The sequence below is a fragment of the Sorex araneus genome, chromosome 5 (genome assembly GCF_027595985.1).
Source record: "Sorex araneus isolate mSorAra2 chromosome 5, mSorAra2.pri, whole genome shotgun sequence".
Taxonomy (NCBI): domain Eukaryota; kingdom Metazoa; phylum Chordata; class Mammalia; order Eulipotyphla; family Soricidae; genus Sorex; species Sorex araneus.
The window spans coordinates 127740117-127763170 of NC_073306.1; the positions used below are offsets into that span (position 1 = coordinate 127740117).

A 23054-nucleotide genomic window follows, 5' to 3' on the forward strand; every position below is an offset into this window, starting at 1 on the left:
AAGCTAGATGTTTAGAAAACTTTTAGTTCCATGATCAAACACAGGCCTCACACATGCAAGGTCTACTGCTAAGCCACATCACTGGCCTGTTAAAGTGTAGATTTTTGGAAGAAGAAGAAAAAAGGAGTGACTATGCCCCTAAATTTGGGGTAGGTTTTTTTTCATTTCTTTTTTTTTTTTTAATGTGTTTTGGGCCCGACTGGATCGATAGCATAGTGGGTAGGGCATTTGCCTTGCATGTGACCAACCTGGGTTCGATTCCTCCATCCCTCTCGGAGAGCTTGGCAAGCTACCGAGAGTATCCCGCCTCCCGGCAGAGCCTGGCAAGCTACCTGAGGCATATTCGATATGCCTAAAACAGTAACAAGTCTCACAATGGAGATGTTACTGATGCCTGCTAGAGCAAATCGATGAACAACAGGACGACAGCGCTTCAGTTTTTTTGGCCAGACCCAGATGAGCTCAGCTTTCTCCTGACTCTGTACTTGGAAATCACTCTTGGCAAGGCTCAGGGGGTTTGGGGATTGAACCCAGATTAACCAAATGCAAGGCAAGCACACTACCCTACCCATGTACTATCTTTCCGGCTGCTTGTGGGTAGTTTCTTATACATAATCATATAGTTGGAGTCCCTTTGGGGTGTGTACGCTCTGCATAAATGCCAGGAGTGATATAACATCAGGATGAAAGGAAATTAGGGGAGGAAGAAAGTTAGGAAAGGTTTCTGGAAGGACTCGGTGGCATATATAAACCAGCTGGAGAGGCCCGGGAATGGCTCAGTGACGACAGGGCTTCATGGTCTCACTTTAGTCACATCTTATCTGCATTTGCTGACTTTGTTTACTGCTTTTTCTACTTGAATGTAGGATCCCCGAGGGCAGAAGCTTCATCTGTTTTGTTCCTTGCTTGGCATCTAGTCTTGTGCTCAGGCCAGAGCTCATAGTCAATAAATGCCTCTTGAATGATTCACTATTCCACCTTGCTCAGTTTTCCTGACCCTACTAGAGCTGGCTAGGTCCTCAAGTTAGTTCTCTATTAGCATAAATTAGTTACATAAATTACATAAATTAGTTATCTGTGCAAAATCTGTTTCTTCTACAGCAATCTAAAAAAAAATGGTAGGATTTATATGTTTTGAATTTTTGTGTATGTAATGCTAGGGACTGAACCCATCCAGAGCCTACATGTTCCTACTGCAGAGCTACATCCTGGCCCTTTAAAACTTTTTTGTGGGGTTTCACGCCCGGTGATGCTCAGGAATTACTCCTGGAAAGGCTTGGGGGAACATACGGGATGCTGAGGGCTGAACCAGGTTGGCCATATGCAAGTGCCCAACCCATTGTCCTATCACTCTGGCCCCCTTCCTGGCCTTTATCTTGAACATTTTAATTCATTTAGAGCCTAGCATAGTAGGTTTTTTTTTTTTTAAATCACACCCTGCAGTGCTTAGGGCTTACTCCTGACTCTGCATTCAGGGCCCACTCCTGCCAGTGCTCCTGGAAGTACTGGGGATTGAACCGTGGGCAGCTGCCTGCAGGGCAAGCACCTTACACACTACTATCTTTCCAACCCCTGATTTTCCCTGCTCTCTTAAGCTGTTATATAATGGTACATTGTGATGGGCTGTTGGAAATAAAATTAATGAAGTAAAATAATTTCTACTACACAAGCCATATTAGAGCATTTCTACCCCCACAGTAAGTACTATGGGGGTGGGGGCGGAGTGATATCATCGCAGATATGTCTTTAGCCTTGTACATGGTCAACCTGTGTTTGATCCCCAGCATTGCTAGGAGTGATTACTGGGCGCAGGGCCAGGAGTAGCCCCTGAGCACTGCTGGGTATGTCCCCCCACTCCCCAAACCAAAGCAAAACCAAGCAAATTAACAAAGGAAGTAAAAAAAAAAAAAGAAAGAAGAAGAAGAAAACAGATAAGCAAGTAAGATACGTGTTCAAGAGAAAACACAGGCTTGAAGATTAAGCAGCAGACATTTTTAATCTTCAATTCCCGGGCCTCCCTGAGCCATTTTTACAGCATCCTCAAGGGGCAAAGCGGCCAATCAACAGGGATGTTGTGGAGTCAGGCTGGACCTGTGGTCAAGTCTTGGCTCTCACTTGCTGTGTAAATATGAGTCACAGATCCTCAGACGTAGACTGGGGCTAATAATTCTTGCATTGTAGGGTTGTTCTCAGGGTCAAGTGACTGTCTAGGGCTATACCTGGTGGGGAGTCCAGTTTTCAATGTTTCCCTCCTTTAACAGAAACTGACTTGATTAAACCATTTTTTTTAGTTAAGAAATTTATTTTTGAATTAAAGTGTGCATTTTTGGATTATGATGATTAGAACACTTTCAAAATTTAAAAACTGAAATTTATTTAAAATGATATGCTAACTTTATTTCCATTCTTCTCTGCATATGAAAGATAGTATTATAACATTACATTCAGACAAGTAAGATATACCAAATCAGATAAATTTCAGTTACAGCAGGCCATTGATTAAACCATTTTAAGCAGATGGGGTGGAGCTTAAACCCAGAGATATCTCAGTGTCTCTGTAGGGTGTTTCAGAGACACCCTTGAGTCTAATTTCCTACACTCAAAACTTTGGAGGGGGAAAAGTGGGACAATTAGAGCAATAAGACATAAAGAAAGGTTGTACAGGGGTTGAGGAGCTTGCCTTGAGTCCTGTGGACCTTAGTTTGAATCCCAGGCACCATCCATGGTCCCAAGAGCATCTCCAGGGTTCACTCGAGCACAGAGCCAGGAATAGCCTCTCAGCACCCCGGTGTGGCCTCCAAACCAAAAAGGAGGGTAAGAGGCTGCTCTGGTTCTCTGGATATTTTCTCCTCTGTCTTGCCCTAGGCAAGAGCTGGACAGTATTTGCCACTTTTTTAATGGTCAGTGATGGTGGTAGCAGTTGATCATTTCTGAATGAGAACTCTGGGTAGATACGAGAGTCACTATTTTAGCTCTGAGTTGGGAGGAAGTTCTGGTGGGTAGTGGTTCTTGTCCACTTTTTTTTTCACTTTTTTTTGGGGGGGGGGTCACACCCAGCGATGCACAGGGGTCACTCCTGGCTCTGCACTCAGGAATCACCCCTGGCGCTGCTCAGGGGACCATATGGGATGCTGGGAATCGAACCCGGGTCGGCCGCGTGCAAGGCAAACGCCCTACCCGCTGAGCTATTGCTCCAGCCCCTCTTGTCCACTTTGTGGATACACACGGGAGTTTGAAGTATGTGAATCTGTGACCCCAAACCTGTACTTCTGGTTCTGTGATCTTCACCTTTATAAAATAAAAATAGTCGTTAATTACCTGCAAGGACTGTTAAGTGAAGTGAGTGAATACTAGCAAGCCACCTAGAATACAGCAAACATTTATTTGTCAAGTAGTACACGAAATCGGGGAGAAGGGACAGATTCGGAGAGAGGCCTGACTGAAATAACCCATGCAAGCGAGCCCAGGGGAAAAGCTCAAGGATCAGCTGGTTTTATGCTTGCAAACCGACCTACAGCGAGGCCGTGAAGTACAAAGGTTGGCGTGCATGCAGGCTACCCCGGTTCGAATCCCAGGCACCGCACCCGGGTCCCTGGGCATCACTAGGAGAGATCCCTGAGCTCGGCAGGGTGTGGGCCAAACCGGTACCTGGGGACCCTCGGATTCCCAAACAAAGAGGATGGGGCAGATTTGGATGATGTCCAGGGACGTCGAGACCAACCTGATGACCACGCTGCCTGTGGACCAGGTAAGCGCCGTAGGAAAAGCAAAACCCAAACACCCTCCAATGCCTCCAGGGGTCCCTCGAGCAGCGCCTCGTGGGGCGCCTCGGCGTGTCGGTCCGAGAAACGAACGGCCGGCCTGAGCCCCGACTGTGTCGGCCGCGCGAGGCCAGCGACACGGCCAGGCGGCATCCTCCGGGGCCAGCGCCCGCCTCGCGCCCCGCTTCCGGGTCCTCGCGCCCCACGTGACGGGCCGCCGTCCACGTGACCCGACCCGGTCCCGCCCCCTCTGGGCCCCCGCCCCGGGGCCGCGCGCCGCTTCCGGTAGGGGCGGAAAGCGGAAGCGTGGGAGGGTCCGCGGGGCGGGCCCGGGGAGGTCCCGGCGGAGGATGGGGCAGTGAGCTGGTCCGCGCGGCTGCCGGCAGCGCCATGGAGACGGTGCAGCTGAGGAACCCGCCGCGGCGGTGAGGGCCGGCCGCTGGGCCAGCCGGGCGGGAGGGCCTGGGCGGGCCCGGGGGGCTCGCGCCCGCGGGGCTGGGCGCGGGGCTGGTGCCGGGGAGCCGCTCGCTGCCGGGGTGGGGAGGCGCAGGGGGCGTGGAAGGCGCGGCTGCCGGGGTAGGAGGGGACCGGTTCGTTCCGGGGAGCCGCGCAGAAAGGGCTGTCCCGGGAAGGGGTCTCGGAGGGGCTGGGTGGGCTGGGGGCGCGGGGGCGCTGGAGCGGAGCCCGCGCGAGGGGGTGTGCGCAGGGGAGGGGTCGGCAGGCAGGGGGCTGGGCGCCTCTTTCCAGGGGAGGGAGCGCGCCCCTGCGAGGGGCAGCGGGGAGGCGCGCTCGCTTTGGGCCCCAAGGCTGAAGGGGGGCCCCCGGGAGGTCGGGCCCGGGAGGAGGCCGGTGATGATGAGGGTGGCCCCGCGGAAGGCGTCTGTCATTGCTGCTGGCCTGTCTTCCTGCCTCCTGCCCCCCACCTCTCACCCCCCAGACGTCGGGGAGAACCAGGAGCATTTCCAGGATAGGCACATGTGGGTCCGGCAGAGCTGAGACCCAGTGTCCCGGGGTTCCTTTATTTGTGGTTTTTTTGGGGTGTGTGTGGAGGGGACACTCTTGACTTTGGATCCCAGTCCCGACCCGTCCGGGCTCGTTGCAGATGCCCAGGGCTCCGTGCACCCGCTGCCGAACTCCAACCGCCACCAGGAGCTGTTTCAGGTCATTCTCCCCCGAGGTGGCCTCGCCTGGCCCCGTGGCAGCCCGGTGTGAAGAGCAGCACAGAGCCGCAGGGAGTGGAGGGAGCAGGGGCGCAGCCCAGTGAGCTCCGAAACTGGGGCTGTCCAGCGTGGGAGCGGGGGTGCAGAGGTGCAGGGACTGTGGGGAGTGCCCGTGCAGGAGGCCTTTGGCTGGCTGGAATGGCTGCAGAGTGCTGGGGCTGAAATTAGGAGGACCGTGACCCTGGCAGAGTACTGAATGCCCAGCACCTTCTGCCTGGTGAACCTGATGCAGTTGCCGGTGCTCCAGCATCTTGGGCGGTTTCCTGGACTTCCGGACTCAGTGGATCCTAGCAGTCCTCTGAGAGGGGTCTCCTGACGCCTCTGTTTTACGGGCCATCAGAGGGAGACTCGGAGTGGGAGAGTGCCTTGCCAGGTGGCCGAGCTGGGGTATTAAGCGGGCCGGTCCAAAGTCCATGCTGGGCCCTGCTTTGCCTCTGATGCCTCTTTGGGAGCGCCCCTGTGTGTTAGCAGATGTTGGCTGTAGCAAATCCATGAGGACCTTTTAGATGTAGGCTGGTAACTTTTCTTTCTCAGATATGTTTGCTCCTTCTCTGAGGTCTTGGCTTCATGGAATAGAGGATTTGGGCTCAAAGTTTGGTTTCTACCTGTGCCTTGTGTTGGAAAACTCAGGCAAAGGAATACTCATTTCTTTTTGGGCCACTTCTGGCGGTGCTCAGGGCTTGCTCCTGGCTCTACACTCAGAAATCACTCCTGCCAGGGCTTTGGGAACCATGTGAGGTGCCAGGGATCGATCCCAGGTTGGCCACTTGCAAGGCCAGTGCCTTACCCAGTTCCTATCTCTCCATCCCCCACCCACCCTTTCTCCTTTTTGTTTTGCTTTGTGTGTGTTGGGGAGGGGTTCACACTTGGGGATGCTCAGGGGTTACTCCTGGTTCTGCACTCAGAAATTGCTCCTAGCGGTGGTTGGGGGACCGTATGGGATACTGGGGATCGAACTTGGGCCAGCTGTGTGCCAGACAAATGCCCTTCCCGGTGTACTATCACTCTGACCCCAAGGTGCACATGTTTTATCATCACCAAAGAGAATTTTTCAAGGGCCTGGGGATGTCGCCCAGTGGTGGAGCACTGACCTCCCATGAGTGAGGCCCCGGGTACAATCCCTGACACATAAACTTCACCTATGTTTTTGTTCCAGCATACCAGGTATAGTCCTCTTCTGTGGAAGAGGAATAGTTCTTAATGAGTTGAAGCTTCGCATGGCAGAGCCTGGCAAGCTACCCATGGTGTATTCCATATGCCAAAAAAATAAAAAAACAACCAGTAGCAACAAGTCTCACAACAGAGATGTTACTGGTGCCCACTTGAGCAAATTGATGCACAACGGGACGACGGTGCTACAGTGCAGTGACAGAGATGCAGCTTACATGAGTTTGAAGGTGGGGAAAAGAGGCTTTTCAAGAGAGCAGGGCCTGATCTATGAGGGACTGCTTCAGGAACAGCCTCATCCGTGTTTGGAACGATGCACCTAGTCTTCTCCGAGATTCAGGTGGCCTGGATTTCCAGCAAGGGGTTGTGGCCGCACTACGGGAAGTGCATGTTGTGTGCATGAGCCTGACGTGTGTGACTAAGTGGGTGATGAGAGAGTAAAGCCTCTTGTCTTGTGTAAGAGCTTTTAAAATGTGAACTGCATCGGTTAACACCGTCTGGAAGATTTGGGGGTGCCGGTCGTGTGCTTGGCGCTCTGATTTTGAAGAGAACGCACGGTGTTTGGTCCCTGGAGGCTGTGTTGGCTCGACCCTCTAAGTTTTTGATCTGAAACTACCAGGGAACCGGTGGGGAAGTCCCCATTGAGACCTGAATCATCAGAGTTTGGCTATTTGGCTTATAGAATTTCTCCCATCAAGTCTCATTCTGGGGGAAAAAAAATAAAAGTATTTCCCGCAGACACCTTCCTGGTGGGAAAATCAAGTAGTATGTAAGGAAGGTGAAAGTCTGTTTCATTTTGAAACTTGTAAAGACCGCTCATCCAGGTCGGAGGCCCATCATTATAATCATCACTCTGTGTAGCAAGTATTTGCTGTCCACTGCCGGGTTATTCGGCCCCAGAGATGTAAAAGTCCCCTTGAGCTGGAACCCAAACCAAACAAAAGCCACTTAGATTGTTGTCAAGAAGCATTTAAGCAATCCTGTAAAGTCGGTCGCCGCATTATCAGCGGCTTGCAGCTGTCTCTGAAGGTAGTGGCCGTTTCCTTTGCGAGACTGTGGTCTCTGGAGTAATTCAAATAGTGAGTTTTGCTTTTTATAAACCATGAAGTCGGCATGTCAGAGGACCACAGTTGACCTTCTTTTACATAAACTGTTTATAAGGCCTGAATTATACTTGAGAAATGAGGCAGTGCCCATTGTTTATACAGTTAGAAATTCAGTGCTTCACCAAAAAAAAAAAAAAATCCTGGTTTATGCTCTGTTTATTTTAACTATGCGTTTGTGGCAATATTGCTTTGGAATTTTAAGGGAAGTTTCACTTCTTCCCTTTGTTTTGAGGCTAGGAGTTTTTGTGATGTCATTGGAATTTAATTTTTAGAGCCTTCTGGTTTCCAAAGGTCAGTGTGGTTATTTTGTTTTTACGTTTTCAGGTCATGATCATTTGACCCGGGACACTTCTCCACTTTCCAGCCTTCGTTTATTTATTTGTTTATAAATGTAATTTATTTGCTTTTGGAGCCACTCTTGAGGGTACTTGGGGGCTACTCCAGGCTCAGTGCTTGAGAGGGGTTCTTTTCACTAAGATGAGAACCATTTGTGTGTGTGTGTTTAATTCAAGTGTTTTTTTCTTATGAAAATTGGTATTGTCCAGCGAGTGTAAGCCTTTTACTTTACAAAGAAATCTCCAGTGAGACCACTTCTATATTTTACCATTTCCTTAGCTCTCTCTTCTTTGTTGTCCTTTGTCGTTTCAGGAAGCCATTGTGTAGAAGACTCTCGTGCATGTACACACACACACACACACACACACACGCCATTCCTTAGCCAGCTCCTCCTTTAAACAAACTTAATAATTTTCCCAGTTTAATGGTTAATTTATTATCCCTTCCCTCCCTCTTAAATGGTTTTCAAGCATAGCCAGGAAAACCAGAATTATCTGGAAATGCTAAGCTGCCATATATGATTAGGGGGCCCGCCGTGTGCAGGAGGAGACCGTCTGAAACTGCCAAGCGCCTTGTCACTGTCGGTCAGGCTGCTCTGCATACTTTCCGTTTTCCCCTTCTCCGACATCTCTGAAACGCGTGCAAGCTCATAAAATCACTGAACGGCCCCATGATGGAGAGAGTCAGAGAGTCGGGGTCCTTCTTGTCTGCCGTGGCCTCTGCCCCTTGTTTAGGCTCATTGCTCGCCTTAGAGCAGTATCCTTTCTGAGGTGATGGCCACACCCTGTACTCGTGGACTCTCCATGTTTACGTGGTACCCCTGTTGCGGTACCCCAGTTGCAAGGTACACTTCAGTGCTGCGGGAACCAGAGCTTTCACAAGTCCCCTACTCCATCTTTGAACAAATCTGTAGAAACAAGTCTATTTTTAACTGTATTTCCTGGGGGGTGGGGGGGGGGCGGGCCCCCGAGAGTGGTGCTGGGGGCTGTTCCTGGCTTGGTGCAGTGGGGTGACCTCTGGCAGTGCTCCGGGGAGCCATATGTGGTGCTGGGGCTTTAAACCTGGGACTGGGGGGTGCAAGGCAAGCACCCTAATCCCCATACTATCTCTCCTGTCCTGTTTTGGGTTTTCATTCCCTTCTCCACCCTTTTTCCCTTCACTGTTACTGTTGCAATGGCCAGGGGTCGGTTGCACCCTCTGGACCACATAGGATACTTGTATTTTTTTTTTTTTTGGCTTGTTGGGCCACATCCCACCTTCTTTAGGGTTTACCTCTAACTCTGCACTCAGACCATCACTTCTGGTGGTACTTGGAGGCGCCATATGAGATGCTGGGAGTTGAACCCTGGTTGGTCGCATGCAAGGCAAACACCCACCGGCTGTGCTGTCGCTCTGGTTGCTCGCATACTTCTCATGGTGCTCGCTGGCTGCCTGCGCCCTTGCCTGCAGTGCTCCCCTACGGTTGCTCTCCTTTCCCTGTGGTGGTTGCACACCTGCTTGTGGGCGGGCGGGGCAGGGAGGTTGCGCTCTTAGTCGAGGCACATACGTCACTCTGGTGGGGCGTGAAGCAGTCGCTGTGGTGGTTGCTGGGGTCCCGCCCGTTCGCTCACACACAGCTGGCAGTGACACAGCTAGAAGTCACTGGGGATCGCATCGCTTCCAGGCTCCACCAGGGGACGTGCCGGTGTGATGCTCATTGCACGTGGGCCCCTGGGAAGTTGGACTTGGGACCACCCGATTATCAGGAAGCTGCTCTTAGCCACAGTGCTCTTCCTCCAGGTCTCTTGGAACAGCTTTTCTTCTTAGAAAATTCTTACACCCCTTCCTGCCGAAATCTCACTCTGGTTTCCATCGTCTTGTCCTGATTTTGCTCAGAACAAGTGTCATACTTCCGTAGAGCAGCCATTTCCTTCTCTTTGTAAAGTCTCCTCGCTTATCTTTCTTTGCTAGGGACGATGTTGCTAAAAAAAAAATCCTAAGATGCTAATTGTATAGCAGGTAATGGGTGGTGCTATCGCTGCTAGTGAGAAACACGCATTTCATTTCTCCATACATACTTGATGTGTTTTGTATTTTCAACACACTCTTTTTCTTCATACACAGGCAGCTGAAGAAGTTGGATGAAGACAGTTTAACGAAGCAACCAGAAGAAGTGTTTGATGTCTTGGAGAAACTTGGAGAAGGGTGAGTGAGTGTAAGAAAATCCAGGCAGGCCTGTAGGTGCTGGTCTTCGCTCTGACACCAGGAAGCAGCTGGGCCTTCATCGCTGAAGGTTTATAATGACTCACAGGTCGACGATGGGGAAGGGGCGTCTTCATGCCAGCCGCCTGCGTGGGCTGGGAGGATGTGCAGCGTGTCAGCCCCCTGGTCTTTCCCAGTCCTTACCGGAGAGGGAGTTAGTGAGTCTCTTGAGTCTTCATCTTGTTTTAACATTCTTGCTCTTAACACAGTCCTTGGTTGGCAGGATTGATGTTAGACAGATAAGACCAGTTAACTCATAATTAAAGAATGAGTTGGACATTTAAATTTATTCAGTATTTCTGTTCAGTATGCATTTACTGTTCCCATGAAAAATGAAATTCAGCATTTTAGTTAATACAGAATACAGTTTTGTAAACTACAGTAAAAATATGTATGTGTATATATATATATACACACACACATATATATATATTCTGCACCCTACTACTTTTATAGTTTTCTTAGGGATCTAGAATTCCAAGTTGAAAGCCAGTGGGCTTGTTAAAACCCAGACTTGTGAACAAGTTTATAGAATACTGATAAAATGATAATTAGCAATATACTGTGGCCCTCATGGATTTCCATGGTATAATAAAGGTTGCATTATACTTTTTTGTATTTTTACTTTTTTTAGAAAAACTTTCTATGGTGCTGGTCCTCACATACACTTGGCAAGTTCTTTGTTGCTGGGCTACATCCCATCCTACATTGCGTTTTAGTTTAATTCTGGTACTGAAAAAAAAAAAAACACTACTTTTTTTTTTTTTTTTGCTTTCCGGGTCACACCCAGCAATGCTCAGGGGTTACTCCTGACTCTGCACTCAGGAATCATTCCTGGTGGTGCTCAGGAGACCGTATGGGATGCTGGGAATCGAACCTGGATTGGCCGCATGCAAGGCAAATGCCCTACCCGCTCTGCTATTGCTCCAGCCCCCAAAAACCTACTTCTTGTCATGACCAGGACTTTCAAAGAGACAGCCTTACATTTTTTTTTTTAAATTTAAAAAATGACAGGCTTACTTTTTAAAAATTTAATTAAAATTTTTTTTTTCTTTTTGGGTCACACCGGTGATGCACAGGGGTTACTCCTGGCTCTGCACTCAGGAATTACTCCTGGCGATGCTCAGGAGACCCTATGGGTTGCTGGGAATCGAACCGGGGTCGGCCGCGTGCAAGGCAAACGCCCTACCCGCTGTGCTATTGCTCCAGCCCAAATTTAGTTTTTGAAGATAGGGACCTCACCCAGCAGTGGTGGAGATCCTAGGGCCACTCCCGCAGAGCTCAGCTGGGCCGGGCCTACGTGGGCGTCCTGAGGCTGCCATAGGTGACTGTGCGAGGGGAGCTGTGTGAGCAGGGGTGCCCGCACGGCCCTCGGCGCGTCGCCTCTTGACCTGTTTCCCCAGCACGGCCCTTAAATTTGTGTTGTAAGTTTTGGAATAGGTTGTCACTTCCTGTGATCCAAAATGATAAAAAACATAAAGGTACACATAACCCAGACATCTCCCCCTTCCCCTCTCTCTCAGCCACCCAGAACAATCTTCCTAGTAATGTTTTTTTAAATTTAAAAAATGACAGCCTTACATTTTTAAAAATTTAATTTAATATTTTTTTTCTTTTTGAGTCACACCCGGTGATGCACAGGACACATACTAGCTCTATTTCCTTTAGAGCTAGTATGTGTGTTTATCAGAAAGTAAGTGTGTGTGAGAGAGAGTGTAAGTGTACGTGTGTGTGAGAAAGTATGACTGTGTGTGTGTGTGTGTGTATGTGTGCGCACATGCGTGTATGCACATTAAATCTCTGGTGGTACTTCTAGTTTAAGAGAAAAAAAACCTGTATTTTAACTTTGAGAGATGCTTATTGCCTAATTATTGTATGTTCTTTAAAAGCAGGTCCTCTAGCAGAGTATTTGGGGGTTTAGTATGATTTATACCTAATAATAGATCGTCAGTAATGTCAAACCCAATGCTGGCTTACATGGAATAGATTTTCATGGGTGTCTGCCTTTTTTTTTTTTTTCTTTTTGGGTCACACCCGGCAATGTACAGGGGTTCCTCCTGGCTTTGCACTCAGGAATGACCCCTGGCGGTGCTCAGGGGACCATATGGGATGCTGGGAATCGAACCCGGGTCGGCCTCATGCAAGGCAAATGCCCTACCCGCTGTGCTATCGCTCCAGCCCCGGGTTTCTGCCTTATTGAAAAAAAAAAATTAGTCACTACCGTTTTTGTGAGTTGGACAAAAGCGCTCTTTGGAGTCAAGTGCAAAATCATGCCAAGAAAGGAAGTAAAAGATGACAGCAGCGGTGGTGCTAGAAGACAAACACGGGACGGAGCTGGAGACCGCAGGGCGCCGGGCGTTGGCGAGGTAAGGAGCAGCGAGTGCGGCCCCCCGTCCCCGGCCCGCCACTTTCTCCTTCCCCGCTCCACTTGCTCTTTTCCTCTCGGTCCAGACTCCAAGGCCCTTCATTTCACTGTACTCACCGGTCGTGCTTGGAGTCGTGCCTGTTTACCGAACCTGGTCTCTTTCACGTTTACTGTGTCTAGTTACTGGAGTAAATTCTGAACTGAAACCCTTGCTCTATTGTTTATTGGTGATAAAAAAAAAAGAGCATCAATAGTTTTAGTTTTTAATTAATATTTTTGGGCCACACCCAGCTATGCTCAGGGCTTGCTCCTGGCTCTGTGCTCAGGGGTCACTCCTGGCAGGGACTCAGGGGACCATATGTAGTGCCAGGGATCAAACCCAGTACAGCCGTGTGCAGGACAAGTGCCCTACCCTATCTCTCTGGCCCATGATTGCTTAATAATTTGAAGCTTTACACCCTTGGCTAGAGAGGGGGATGATAGTAGTATTTCTTGGAATAATGGGTGTCAAGGGTATATTGTACCATTTATGCCACTTAATAAGTGATCAGTAGCTGGTATCTGTTTAGTCTTTTCTTTTTTTTTTCTTTTTGGGTCACACCCGGCAATGCACAGGGGTTACCTCCTGGCTTTGCACTCAGGAGTTACTCCTGGTGGTGCTCAGGGGACCATATGGGATGCTGGAAATCGAACCCGGGTCGGCCGCGTGTAAGGCAAATGCCCTCCCCGCTGTGCTATTGCTCCAGCCCCCCTGTTTAGTCTACTTTTAAGCACTTTAATAGAATAGTTCTTCAGACCTTTTCATCTTAAATCTTATGCCTGAAAGTCTATTCAGAAAGTATGTGTTCTTTGGAGGGTGGAGGGAGTGGATTTGGCTAACTCTGGTGGTGCTCGGGGAACCCCAGCTCTCTGCTCAGGGATCTCTCTGACCAATGACCCATGCAGTGCCAGCGATCAAACCCGGGTCCCCCACGTGAGAAGCGCGTGCTCCAGCCCCTTGTGCTCTCTCTCCGGCCTTATTTGGGTGTTCTTGAAAGTAGTCCTGATGGAGTTTGGGGGGATTTCTGGAAAAAAAAATTTAGGACTGTAACATAAAGGAAAACTAAGCTAATGATGATTTTAAATTGTGTTCCAGGGCTATGGATATTTTCATCAAGGAACTTGGAACTGTCCCTGTAAAGACATCATCAGGGAAAATACTTCAGATCTCCTCATGCTGCCACTGTATCGTTCTTAGAAATGATACCCCCCGCATTTGGAGACTGTCCTCCACCTGAACAGACCTGAAGACACGTCATAGAACTAGCGCTCGCCTGAAGGAATATCTGAACATCAGTTTCTTTCTTCAAACAAACTTCATGTCGCCTTTAAATGGTCTTGAAAGAATGGATAGACTGAACTCTTACTGACTTCTGCCTTATGCAAGGAACCTGGGTGAAAGATTGTCCTGGAGACAGAGGCAACGCCGTGCTGTATTTTGAGGTCATGTGGATCTGTGGCAGAGTCAAAACTCCCGACCAGGACGAGTGAACAGCCCTTGGAAAGTGTTTGGAATTAATTTTTTTTTCTTTCCTATTATTCTTCTGCATATGGATTTATTTAAGATTTTAATTACTGGATAATAACAAAAAACATCTTGTCTGGAATCCGTAGCTAGTGAGGGGTAAGGTCTGGATATATACGTACGGAATTGGGACTCAGAAATGAGCCATAGTAGTTCTTGTTTTTCAGATTGATCCTTCACTTGGATGTCTTGTGAGAAATATCTACTTCCTATATCATCTTTGTGCTCTGACAGTTGAACTTCGTTGAGTTGGGGCTGGAGAGATAGCCAGGGCATCAAGCATTTGCCTCGCACGCTGCTGGTCTGGTTTTGATCCCTGACATGGCGTATGGTCCTTGAGCACCACCAGGCGTGCTCCCTGAGCACAGAGCCAGGTTTAAGCCTTGAGCACCGTTGGGTAGGCCCCAAAATTCCTGGACCCCTGATTTCATTGCATTTCCTCATTTTTGGGGGAAGGAATATCAGGTTTCAAGAAACTTGCCAATTGATAGTACAGCGGGTTCGGGCGCTTGCCTTGTATGCAGCTGCCTAGTTTGATCCCTGGTATCCCATATGGTTCCCCAAAAAATGCCAGAAGTAATTACTGAGTGCAGAGCTAGGAGTAACCCCTGAGCATTGCTGGGCCTGGCCCACAAAGCAAAAAAAGAAAAAGAAAAAAGAAACTGGCCTACACGTGAGGATGAGGCCACCTGTAATGCTGTCACTGTCACTCTCATCCCGTTGCTCATCGATTTGCTCGAGTGGGCACTGGTAACATCTCTATTGTGAGACTTCTTGTTACTCTTTCTGGCATATTGAATACGCCACGGGTAGCTTGCCAGGCTCTGCCGTGTGGGCTAGATACAAGTGAAAGTCTCCTTTGGCATTTTGGGTGTACTCCTGGTTTTAAGAGGGCTGCACTCATTTCCGGCATCGGGCCTCACATGGCAGGTGACACTGGGCTTACCCGTGTGTTTTTCTCTTCCTGGGTTGATCTTTCCCAGAAGCCCTCAGCAGAATTTCCCTCGGATTCCGTTGACCAGAACTGAGTCATTATCTCACCACCGCTTCAGCCCCATCGGCAAGCGAAAATTGTCGGCTGACTTGAACTACCGTACCATATCTTGGCACCAAGCATTGCCACCGGAACAAATTGGGGCGTGGGGGGGTGGGTATTAGCAGTAATGTAGGGGAATGGTTGCCTTTCTCTGACCCAACAACTATATCCAGCGTGGAAGGACTGTTAAGCAGAAATTTCAAATTTAAAGCATTTTCATGAAATGAGTTTTTAAATGTGATCTGCACAGATTATGATTTTATATTTAGCACAGCAGGTAGGACGTTTGCCTTGCATGCGGCCGAACCAGGCTCGATTCCTCCGTCCCTCTCGGAGAGCCCGGCAAGCTACCCAGAGTATCCCGCCCGCACGGCAGAGCCTGGCAAGCTCCCCATGGCGTATTCTATATGCCAAAAACAGTAACAATAAGTCTCGCAATGAGATGTTACTGGTGCCCACTCGAGCAAATTGATGAACAACGGGACGACAGTGCAACAGTGCTATTTTGTAAAGAGAATGCTTATGTTATGTTCATATTGAAACCTAAATTTAAACTACCTTTCAGGCAGCTAGAGCCTTCTGCTACTTTGATATATTAAGTTGTATTATAACCTGGATTTTTTTTTTTGTATTTAATATCCAGACAGTAGGAAGGAGCAGGAGTGTTTGGGAAATATGTGATACAGTTTACTCATTTTTTCACTGACAGCTATTCAGAATCTCAAGGGGAATGTAATTTATGTCGGATGATGATGATACCTTATTTGAACATTACAGTTATCTTTGTGGTTGTTTTACAGCTGAGAAAATTGAGATACAGGAAGGATAGGAATATATTCGTAAATAATAACTGACTAAAATTGTAGCCCTTTTTGCGGTTCTAAATAGGATGTTCTCATTTATTTTGATAATTGGCTTTTAAGGAAAGATGGAATAAAAGGGAAAAATTGTATATGTGCTCTGGTCGCCCGATACTAGCATTTACAGGGGCTTATGATAATGAAGAAACTTTGGTTTTTATTAATTTGTTTTATTTATTTACTTATTTTTGGCCACACCTGGCGATGCTCAGGGGTTGCTCCTGGCTCTGCGCTCAGGAGTTACTCCTGGCAGTTCTCGGTGACCATATCGGATGCCCGGAGTTGAACCCAGGTCAGCTGTGTGCAAGACAGAGGGCCTTCCCCGCTGTACTGTGGCTCTGGCCCCTAATTTGTTTCATTTTAAGTACCGCAAGAGGTGGAGGAGCAAGGACTGAAAGCCCTCATGCTAGTAGAGGAACACAAGAAGGCAGATACCTCTGTTCGTATTTGATCTGGACGGATGTGGAGGGAACGTAGATTCAGTGTTCAGAAAGACACAGCTGAGGTTCAAATTCTGCATGGACCAAGCTTGTTATTCACTTATGTTATCTTGGGCAAGTATCTGCGCTTGCAACATTTTCCTGTCAAATTAGGATGGTTACGTTTTCATTGTTTCATTTTTTTTTTTTAAGAACAACCGGAAATGATCTGTTTCTAATAGGCAAGTTCGTTATGCTTGATAGCTATGTAATAGTTCCATACTAATATAGCCAGTCATTTTAAATGTTTTTAAGGTGTGTATGTGTGTGTGTGTGTGAGTGTGAGTGTGTGAGTGTGTGTGTGTGTGTGTGTGTGTGTGTGTATGGAACCCAAGGCCTCAAGCAGGCAAGTTAAATGTCTACCACAGAGCTACTTCTCTGGCCAAAAATGGTACTTTTTGTGGTAGTTCTTATTTACTGTTTTGTTTTATTTTTCTGGGCCAGACACCCTGTGCTGCTGAGGTTGGGCTCCTGGCTCTCCCCTCAGGCCTCACTCTGACTGTGCTTCAGGGACCCTGTGGAACGCCAGGCATCAAAGCTGGGTTAGCAACGTGCAAGGCAAGCGCTCTGCCCACTGGACTATCTCTCTGGCCCTGTGTTACTTCTTTTGATACCAGTGTTTCCAAATATACTTCCTACATACTTAGGTACCAGGCCCTGACTGTGGAGTATCAGAACTCTGAGTTGCTTTTGTTTTTGTCACTTCTTATCTCTTGCCTTGACTCTCTAAATGTTTTCTTTTCCCCACAGGTCCTACGGCAGCGTGTACAAAGCTATTCACAAAGAGACGGGTCAGATAGTCGCGATTAAGCAAGTTCCCGTGGAATCAGACCTACAGGAAATAATCAAAGAAATCTCTATAATGCAACAATGTGACAGGTAAAGATACCTGGCATTACTTCGGAGTGGCCATGATTTTGCGTTTGCTGTGATTCGTTAAAGGTAGATTATTAGGTTATTTAGGTTGTCCCATTGAGATCCTCTTATTTAGATATGAAAGAGGAAATTCCATAGAAACTCTCTTCCCAAAAATATGATGAAAAGTTTTAGTGTTTAAACTTTTCTAGTTTCAATTTCTGTGCTGCGTGGTTTTTTTCTCTCTCTTGCTTTTTTTCTGTCAGCCCTTTTTAAAACTAGGAAGTAGAGGCAGAGAAGGTGGTATTTTTTTTTTTTGATAATGATCTCTTCTACTTCCTATTGCAAAAACATTTCTGCAGAGACAGCTAAGAAGAGATCATTCAGAAATAGGAACCTTAGATGACCAGAGCTCTTAAAAGAGAACATTTATTTATCATTATTTATCCATCCCCACTCACACTTAAAAACATATTCAAGCTAAGCGTTCAGTATTTTATTTTTGGGGAACTAAGATTTGTCAAATGCTATAAGCAGGAAGTCAGGCCAGCAGTAAACCGCAGAAAAGCACGTGGTTTGCTCTGAAATTTTGTGGTAGAAGGGCTTGGTGATGGGGCAGGGTTTCCCCCGTCCTGTGTAGGTTTGAGAAAAACACAAAAGTTAGGCACCATGCCAGCTCCTGGGAGTGGGAAGGGGAATGAGAAAGTGTGAACGCTCAAGGCTTCCTTCATTCTGCTCTCGTCCTTCCATCGACTGTTAAGCTTAGTACTTCCAGCACGCGGTTTCAGCTTCAGGACAAGGGGGTGTCCCCTTGGGATATTTGCCCCAGAGCCCTTCCATTGCCCGACTTGTGAGTGCAATCATTTCTCTTTCTTCTTTCCTCCCTTTCATCCTTCACACACTTGTGGTGGCTGTATGCTAGGTGAAATGCTGCTCTTCCTTTGTCAGTTTGATCAGAGTACGATAGCAGTGACCCTTTTCCATGTCATAAGATATAACACGGAAACTCTTTTCAACTGGTAAATTGTGCTTCACGGTTAAAGGGAAAAAAAAATTTTTTTTCCACACCTGGCTGCGCTCAGGGCTTACTTTTGGCTCTGCATTCTGGAATTGTTACAGGCGGTGCTCGGGGGACCATCTGGGATGTCAGGGATTCAGCCTGGGTGTTGGAACTGTTTGCATGGCCAGTGCCCTACCCACTGCACTATCTCTTCATTCCCCGTCAGACTCTTGATAGACGCTGGAAGGGCTGTGGTTTAAACTGGGTATACAAACATCCGTAATAAAAGGGATATCGTGAAGAACCTAAGCGTTAGAACAAGTACAAAGAAACGTAGAACGGGTTTTCATTCTTGGGATGAAATGGATAGGCCCGATTGATATTTTGACAGGAAAAGCTAGTGAACAGTACGATTGTATAGAATGCCACGCCAGCAGTGTCAATGGTAATGACCCCATTGGGGCAGTAAATATAGAAATTTAGGGAAGAGAGATCAAGTGTAGTGACCTGCCCCGTAAGAAACTTAGCTAGGGCCGGAGCACGTGCTTTGCGTGCTTGGGCGTGAGGGAGCCCCGTGTTCAGTCCCCCCCTCCGCAGGGTTCCCTGGGCACCACCTGGAGCGATCTGTGACTCCAAAACTTGACCCAAGCTGGGAGAAGCCAGCCTGTGGTTCCAGCCCTTTGAGCCATCTCCTTGGCCCCAGACCCACCTAATTTTTTGCACATTATGGACTTCCAGAAAATTTATGTTATTATTTATTTATTTTAAAGTATTTCCTTTTGGGGGGCTGTCACACTTGATGATGCACAGGGGTTATTCCTGGTTCATGCACTCAGAAATTATTCCTGGCAGTGCTTGGGGGACTATATGGGATGCTGTGAATTGAACCCGGGTCCGCCGTGTGCAAGGCAAACACCCTGTCTGCTGTACTATCACTCCAGCCCCAAGTTATGTTACTTTTGCCTTTTTGGGTCACACCTGACGACACACATGGATTACTCCTGGATTTGCACTCAGGATTACTGCTGGCAGGACTCAGGGGACCATATGGGATGCTGGGAATTGAACCCAGTCGGCCACTTGCAAGGCAAATGCCCTACTCACTGTACTGTTGCTCCAGCCTCAGAAAGTTATGTTATTTTTGCATTCTTATCAGAACTCTACTCATTTTAACATGAAAATATGAGAACTTGACCTCCTGAGCTGAGAGATTCATTTGAACTAACTCGCAGCACAAATCCACGGAGGTCTCCCCAAGCCTCTCCACTAACCTGTTGGCTCTCCCCAGCCCGCACGTCGTCAAGTATTACGGCAGTTACTTTAAGAACACCGACCTGTGGATTGTCATGGAGTACTGCGGCGCCGGCTCTGTGTCCGATATCATCCGGCTCCGGAACAAGACGGTAAGGCTTCCTTCTCGAACAGCGAGCTTGTCTCTGGCCATCATTTCCCCCCTCTGGCCTTTCTTTTTTTTTTTTTTTTTTTTTTGCTTTTTGGGTCACACCCGGCGATGCTCAGAGGTTACTCCTGGTTCTGCACTCAGGAATTACCCCTGGCGGTGCTCAGGGGACCATATGGGATGCTGGGGATCGAACCCGGGTTGGCCGCGTGCAAGGCAAACGCCCTACCCGCTGTGCTATCGCGCCAGCCCCAGGCCTTTCATTCTTCGTACTTGGCTGCTACCATCTCCGCAGGGATGAATCTCAGCTTTCCCCCTTTCATGCTCCTTAACAGGACTTTTGTCTCATGGTATTTCTCAGCATGGCAGTTTTGCCACCAGCCTTATATTGTGATATTTATTGGGCTTCGCTTTCGCTTCCTGCCCCCTGCCCTTCTGCTGGGTAAAATGATTACCGAATCTTGGTTCAGCAATGAATTTTTGGTACTTAGTTTTAAATGTGGATTAAGTTTTCTCTTCCTGTGCAGCAGGCAATGCAGATTCGCTTCTTCCACACCCTATTAACCAGAATTAATCTCTGTGAGGGAAGGCTTGATTACTGTGATTGTTAGGATATAAAGCTCGGAGTTAATTGGCGTGGGTTCTGATTCAGTTCCTGAACTTTTTATTTAGTAAAGATGTGTGGGATTAATGTGCAGTGAAAAGATGAACCACAAATATAATTTAACTTTCCGAGCTTTTAAGAATCTGGTAGTAAGGCATGAATCCTACTGTCCTGGTTTTCTAATAGACTAACAAAAAGCAAATTTGTGAAAACTGGAAAAGAAAGAGCAGGCAGTGTCAACCACTGTGAAGAAAATCAGTGAGGGCATGAGAGAGAGTGATGGGCGGGTTACTTCAGGTCGAGAGAGGCCTCTAAAGGAAGTAACTTTTTTTTTTTTTTAATTAAAAAAATCTTTTTTAAAGGAAGCAACATTTAAAGTCAAACTAACACTTGAGAGACTGGAGAAACAGTTTCGCAGATAAGGCACTTGCCTGTGGCCAGCCCTGATGCAGTTCCCGTCACCTCCTGGACTCCTCCCTGGGTGCAGAGCCTGGAGCACCCCAGCTGTGGCCCCAAACACACACACAAAAAACCCAAACTGGAACAGAAGGAAAAAAACAAAAAAAAAACCCCACAAAACTTGATGAGCAAGAAAGAGCTGGGAGTTCTAAAACATTCCTTTTCGGAGAATCACCAGGGCTCAGCTCCTGAGACCGGAATGAATTTGGCGCATTTGAGTGTTTTAAGATTGGGGAGAGAGTGAGGCTGGAGCGATAGCACAGCGGGGAGGGCGTTTCCCTTGCACGTGGCCGACCCGGGTTCGATTCCCAGCATCCCATATGGCCCCCTGAGCATCACCAGGAGTAATTCCTGAGTGCAAAGCCAGCAGTAACTCCTGTGCATCGCTGGGTGTGACCCCCCAAAAAAAAATATTGGGGAGAGAGAGCTCAGAGGGCGGAACATATGCTTTGTGTGCAGGACCGCCCCCTCGCCCCCAGGTTTGATCACAACAGCACCACCACGTGTGGCCCCTAGACAAACAAAAAATCAAGGCCACCGTTACTACAGAGGAACAGGAGGGAAGGTCAGAGGGGTTGGGTGTAGGCTGGGCAAGGTTTGTTGGGTATTGTGGGCTCTGAGCATACTCAGTTTTATCTCAAGTCCAGTGGGACCATTTCTAAGTATGTTGAGTGAGCCATATGATTTTGATTTGATTTGATGATGATGATGATTTGCTCTTTAGGTCACACCCAGCAGTGCCCAGGGCTTGCTCTTGGCTCTGCACTCAGGAATTACTCCTGGCAGTGTTTGGGGGGGCTATATGGGATGCCGGGGATTGAACCTGGGTCGACCGCATGCAAGGCAAACACCCTCCCTGCTGTGCTATTGCTCCAGCCCCGATTTTGATTTTTAAAAGGTAGCTGTGGCCTGTGGTCGAGATGTAGCTCAGCAGTTACGATCACATTCTTGCACGCAGGAGGGCCCCAAGTGTGATTCTTGGTGCGCACATGCACACCACATGAAAGATGCCAAGATAACTTGGTTCTGTGTGGGCTATGGCAGATAAGAGTAGAAGCAGGGGATTTCTTAGCCTTTAGCCTTAAAAAAAGAAAAAAAAGAAGAAGTAGCAATACTATATAAAGTATTTGCAAAATTGTAAGTAATAACTTTGATAGACCATGTAGGATCCAGAGAGATAGTACGGGGGGGGGGGGCGCGGTAAGCCGCTTACCTTGCATGTGGTCGGCCTCTGGTGCCAGCCCTGCGTATGGTCCTTCTGCACTGAGCCAGGAGTAAGTCCTGAGCACTGCTGGGTGAGGGCCCCCAAACCCAAACCAGAAAGCAAAAGAAATGTTGATGTCAATTGATAGGACTTTGGCTTATTTTTCATGTGTGTGTGTATGTGTGTTCTCAGTTAACAGAAGATGAAATAGCTACAATATTACAGTCAACGCTCAAAGGACTCGAATACCTTCATTTTATGAGAAAAATACACCGAGATATCAAAGCAGGAAATATTTTGCTAAATACAGAAGGACATGCGAAACTTGCAGATTTTGGCGTGGCAGGTCAACTTACAGTGAGTAAAAATGACATTCGTATCGGTGAAGGAATTCCTTTCACTTTTTTATTTTAACATTATAATTCTCGGGAACAGAGTCATGGTACAGCAGGTCGGACACTTGTACTGCATGCCCAGGCTCAACTCCTGGCTCTCCCGAGCCGCCAGGCGTGACCCCCGAGCACTGAATAGTAGTAACCCTGACTAAACACAACAACAAAAAATCTCCTGCTGGGATTAGTTGTAGTCACTCACGGCCACGTTTTCCTCAGCACTTGTTTTCTCCCCGTGACTGGGACGGCCGGACCATCTGGGGTTTCTCTGTTGGAGTTTGGAGGACTCGGGGCCGTCACCCAGAGTGGCGGCAGCAGCTGCCCCTCCTCCAGCACCGTGCGAGGGGCTGTTGGTTTTTCTCACCGTCCCATTGGGGGCCGTTTGCACAGGCCACAGGTGATGCCTCGCTGTGTTTTTGTTTTTTTTTTTTCTTTTTGGGTCACACCTGGCGATGCACAGGGGTTACTCCTGGCTCTGCACTCAGGAATCACTCCTGGCGGTGCTCAGGGGACCCTATGGGATGCTGGGAATCTAACCTGGGTCAAACTCGTGCAAGGCAAACGCCCTACCCGCTGTGCTATCGCTCCAGCCCCTCGCTGTGGTCTTGCTTTGTGCATTTCTGCAGTGGTCACAGCTGCTTGTCATGTGCCTGCCGGCCATTTGTACTGTTTCTTTAATGTCTGTGAGGCACTTTGCCTTTTTAAAAACTGATTTGTTGTTGTTGTTCTTGAGTTGTTTGAGTTCCTTCTATATATATGTATTTTTTTTTTCTTTTTGGGTCACACCCAGCAATGCTCAGGGGTTACGCCTGGCTCTGCACTCAGGAATTACTCCTGGCGGTTCTTGGGGGGACGTTTGGCTACGTACGAGGCAAACGCCCTCCCTGCTGTGCTATTGCTCCGGCCCCCCTTGTATATTTTTGGATATTAATCCCATACCAGATTAATGGATCGTTAATATTGTGGATTTTCTACTCATTCTGTTGTTTTGTTGTTGTTGTTTTCC

The 23054-nt window shown here is 48.0% G+C and overlaps 1 protein-coding gene across 1 annotated transcript in view; it reads left to right on the forward strand.

Annotated features, from left to right (window-relative positions):
- Positions 1-4065: 4065 nt before the first annotated feature.
- Positions 4066-23054, forward strand: part of STK4 (serine/threonine kinase 4) — a 93588-nt gene continuing 74599 nt past the window's right edge. Inside the window, exons 1-5 of the mRNA XM_055139329.1 lie at positions 4066-4186; positions 9694-9774; positions 16886-17014; positions 19279-19393; positions 21849-22013. Coding sequence (XP_054995304.1) covers positions 4152-4186; positions 9694-9774; positions 16886-17014; positions 19279-19393; positions 21849-22013 — 525 coding nt within the window. The 5' untranslated portion in view covers positions 4066-4151. The remainder of the gene's footprint in view (positions 4187-9693; positions 9775-16885; positions 17015-19278; positions 19394-21848; positions 22014-23054) is intronic.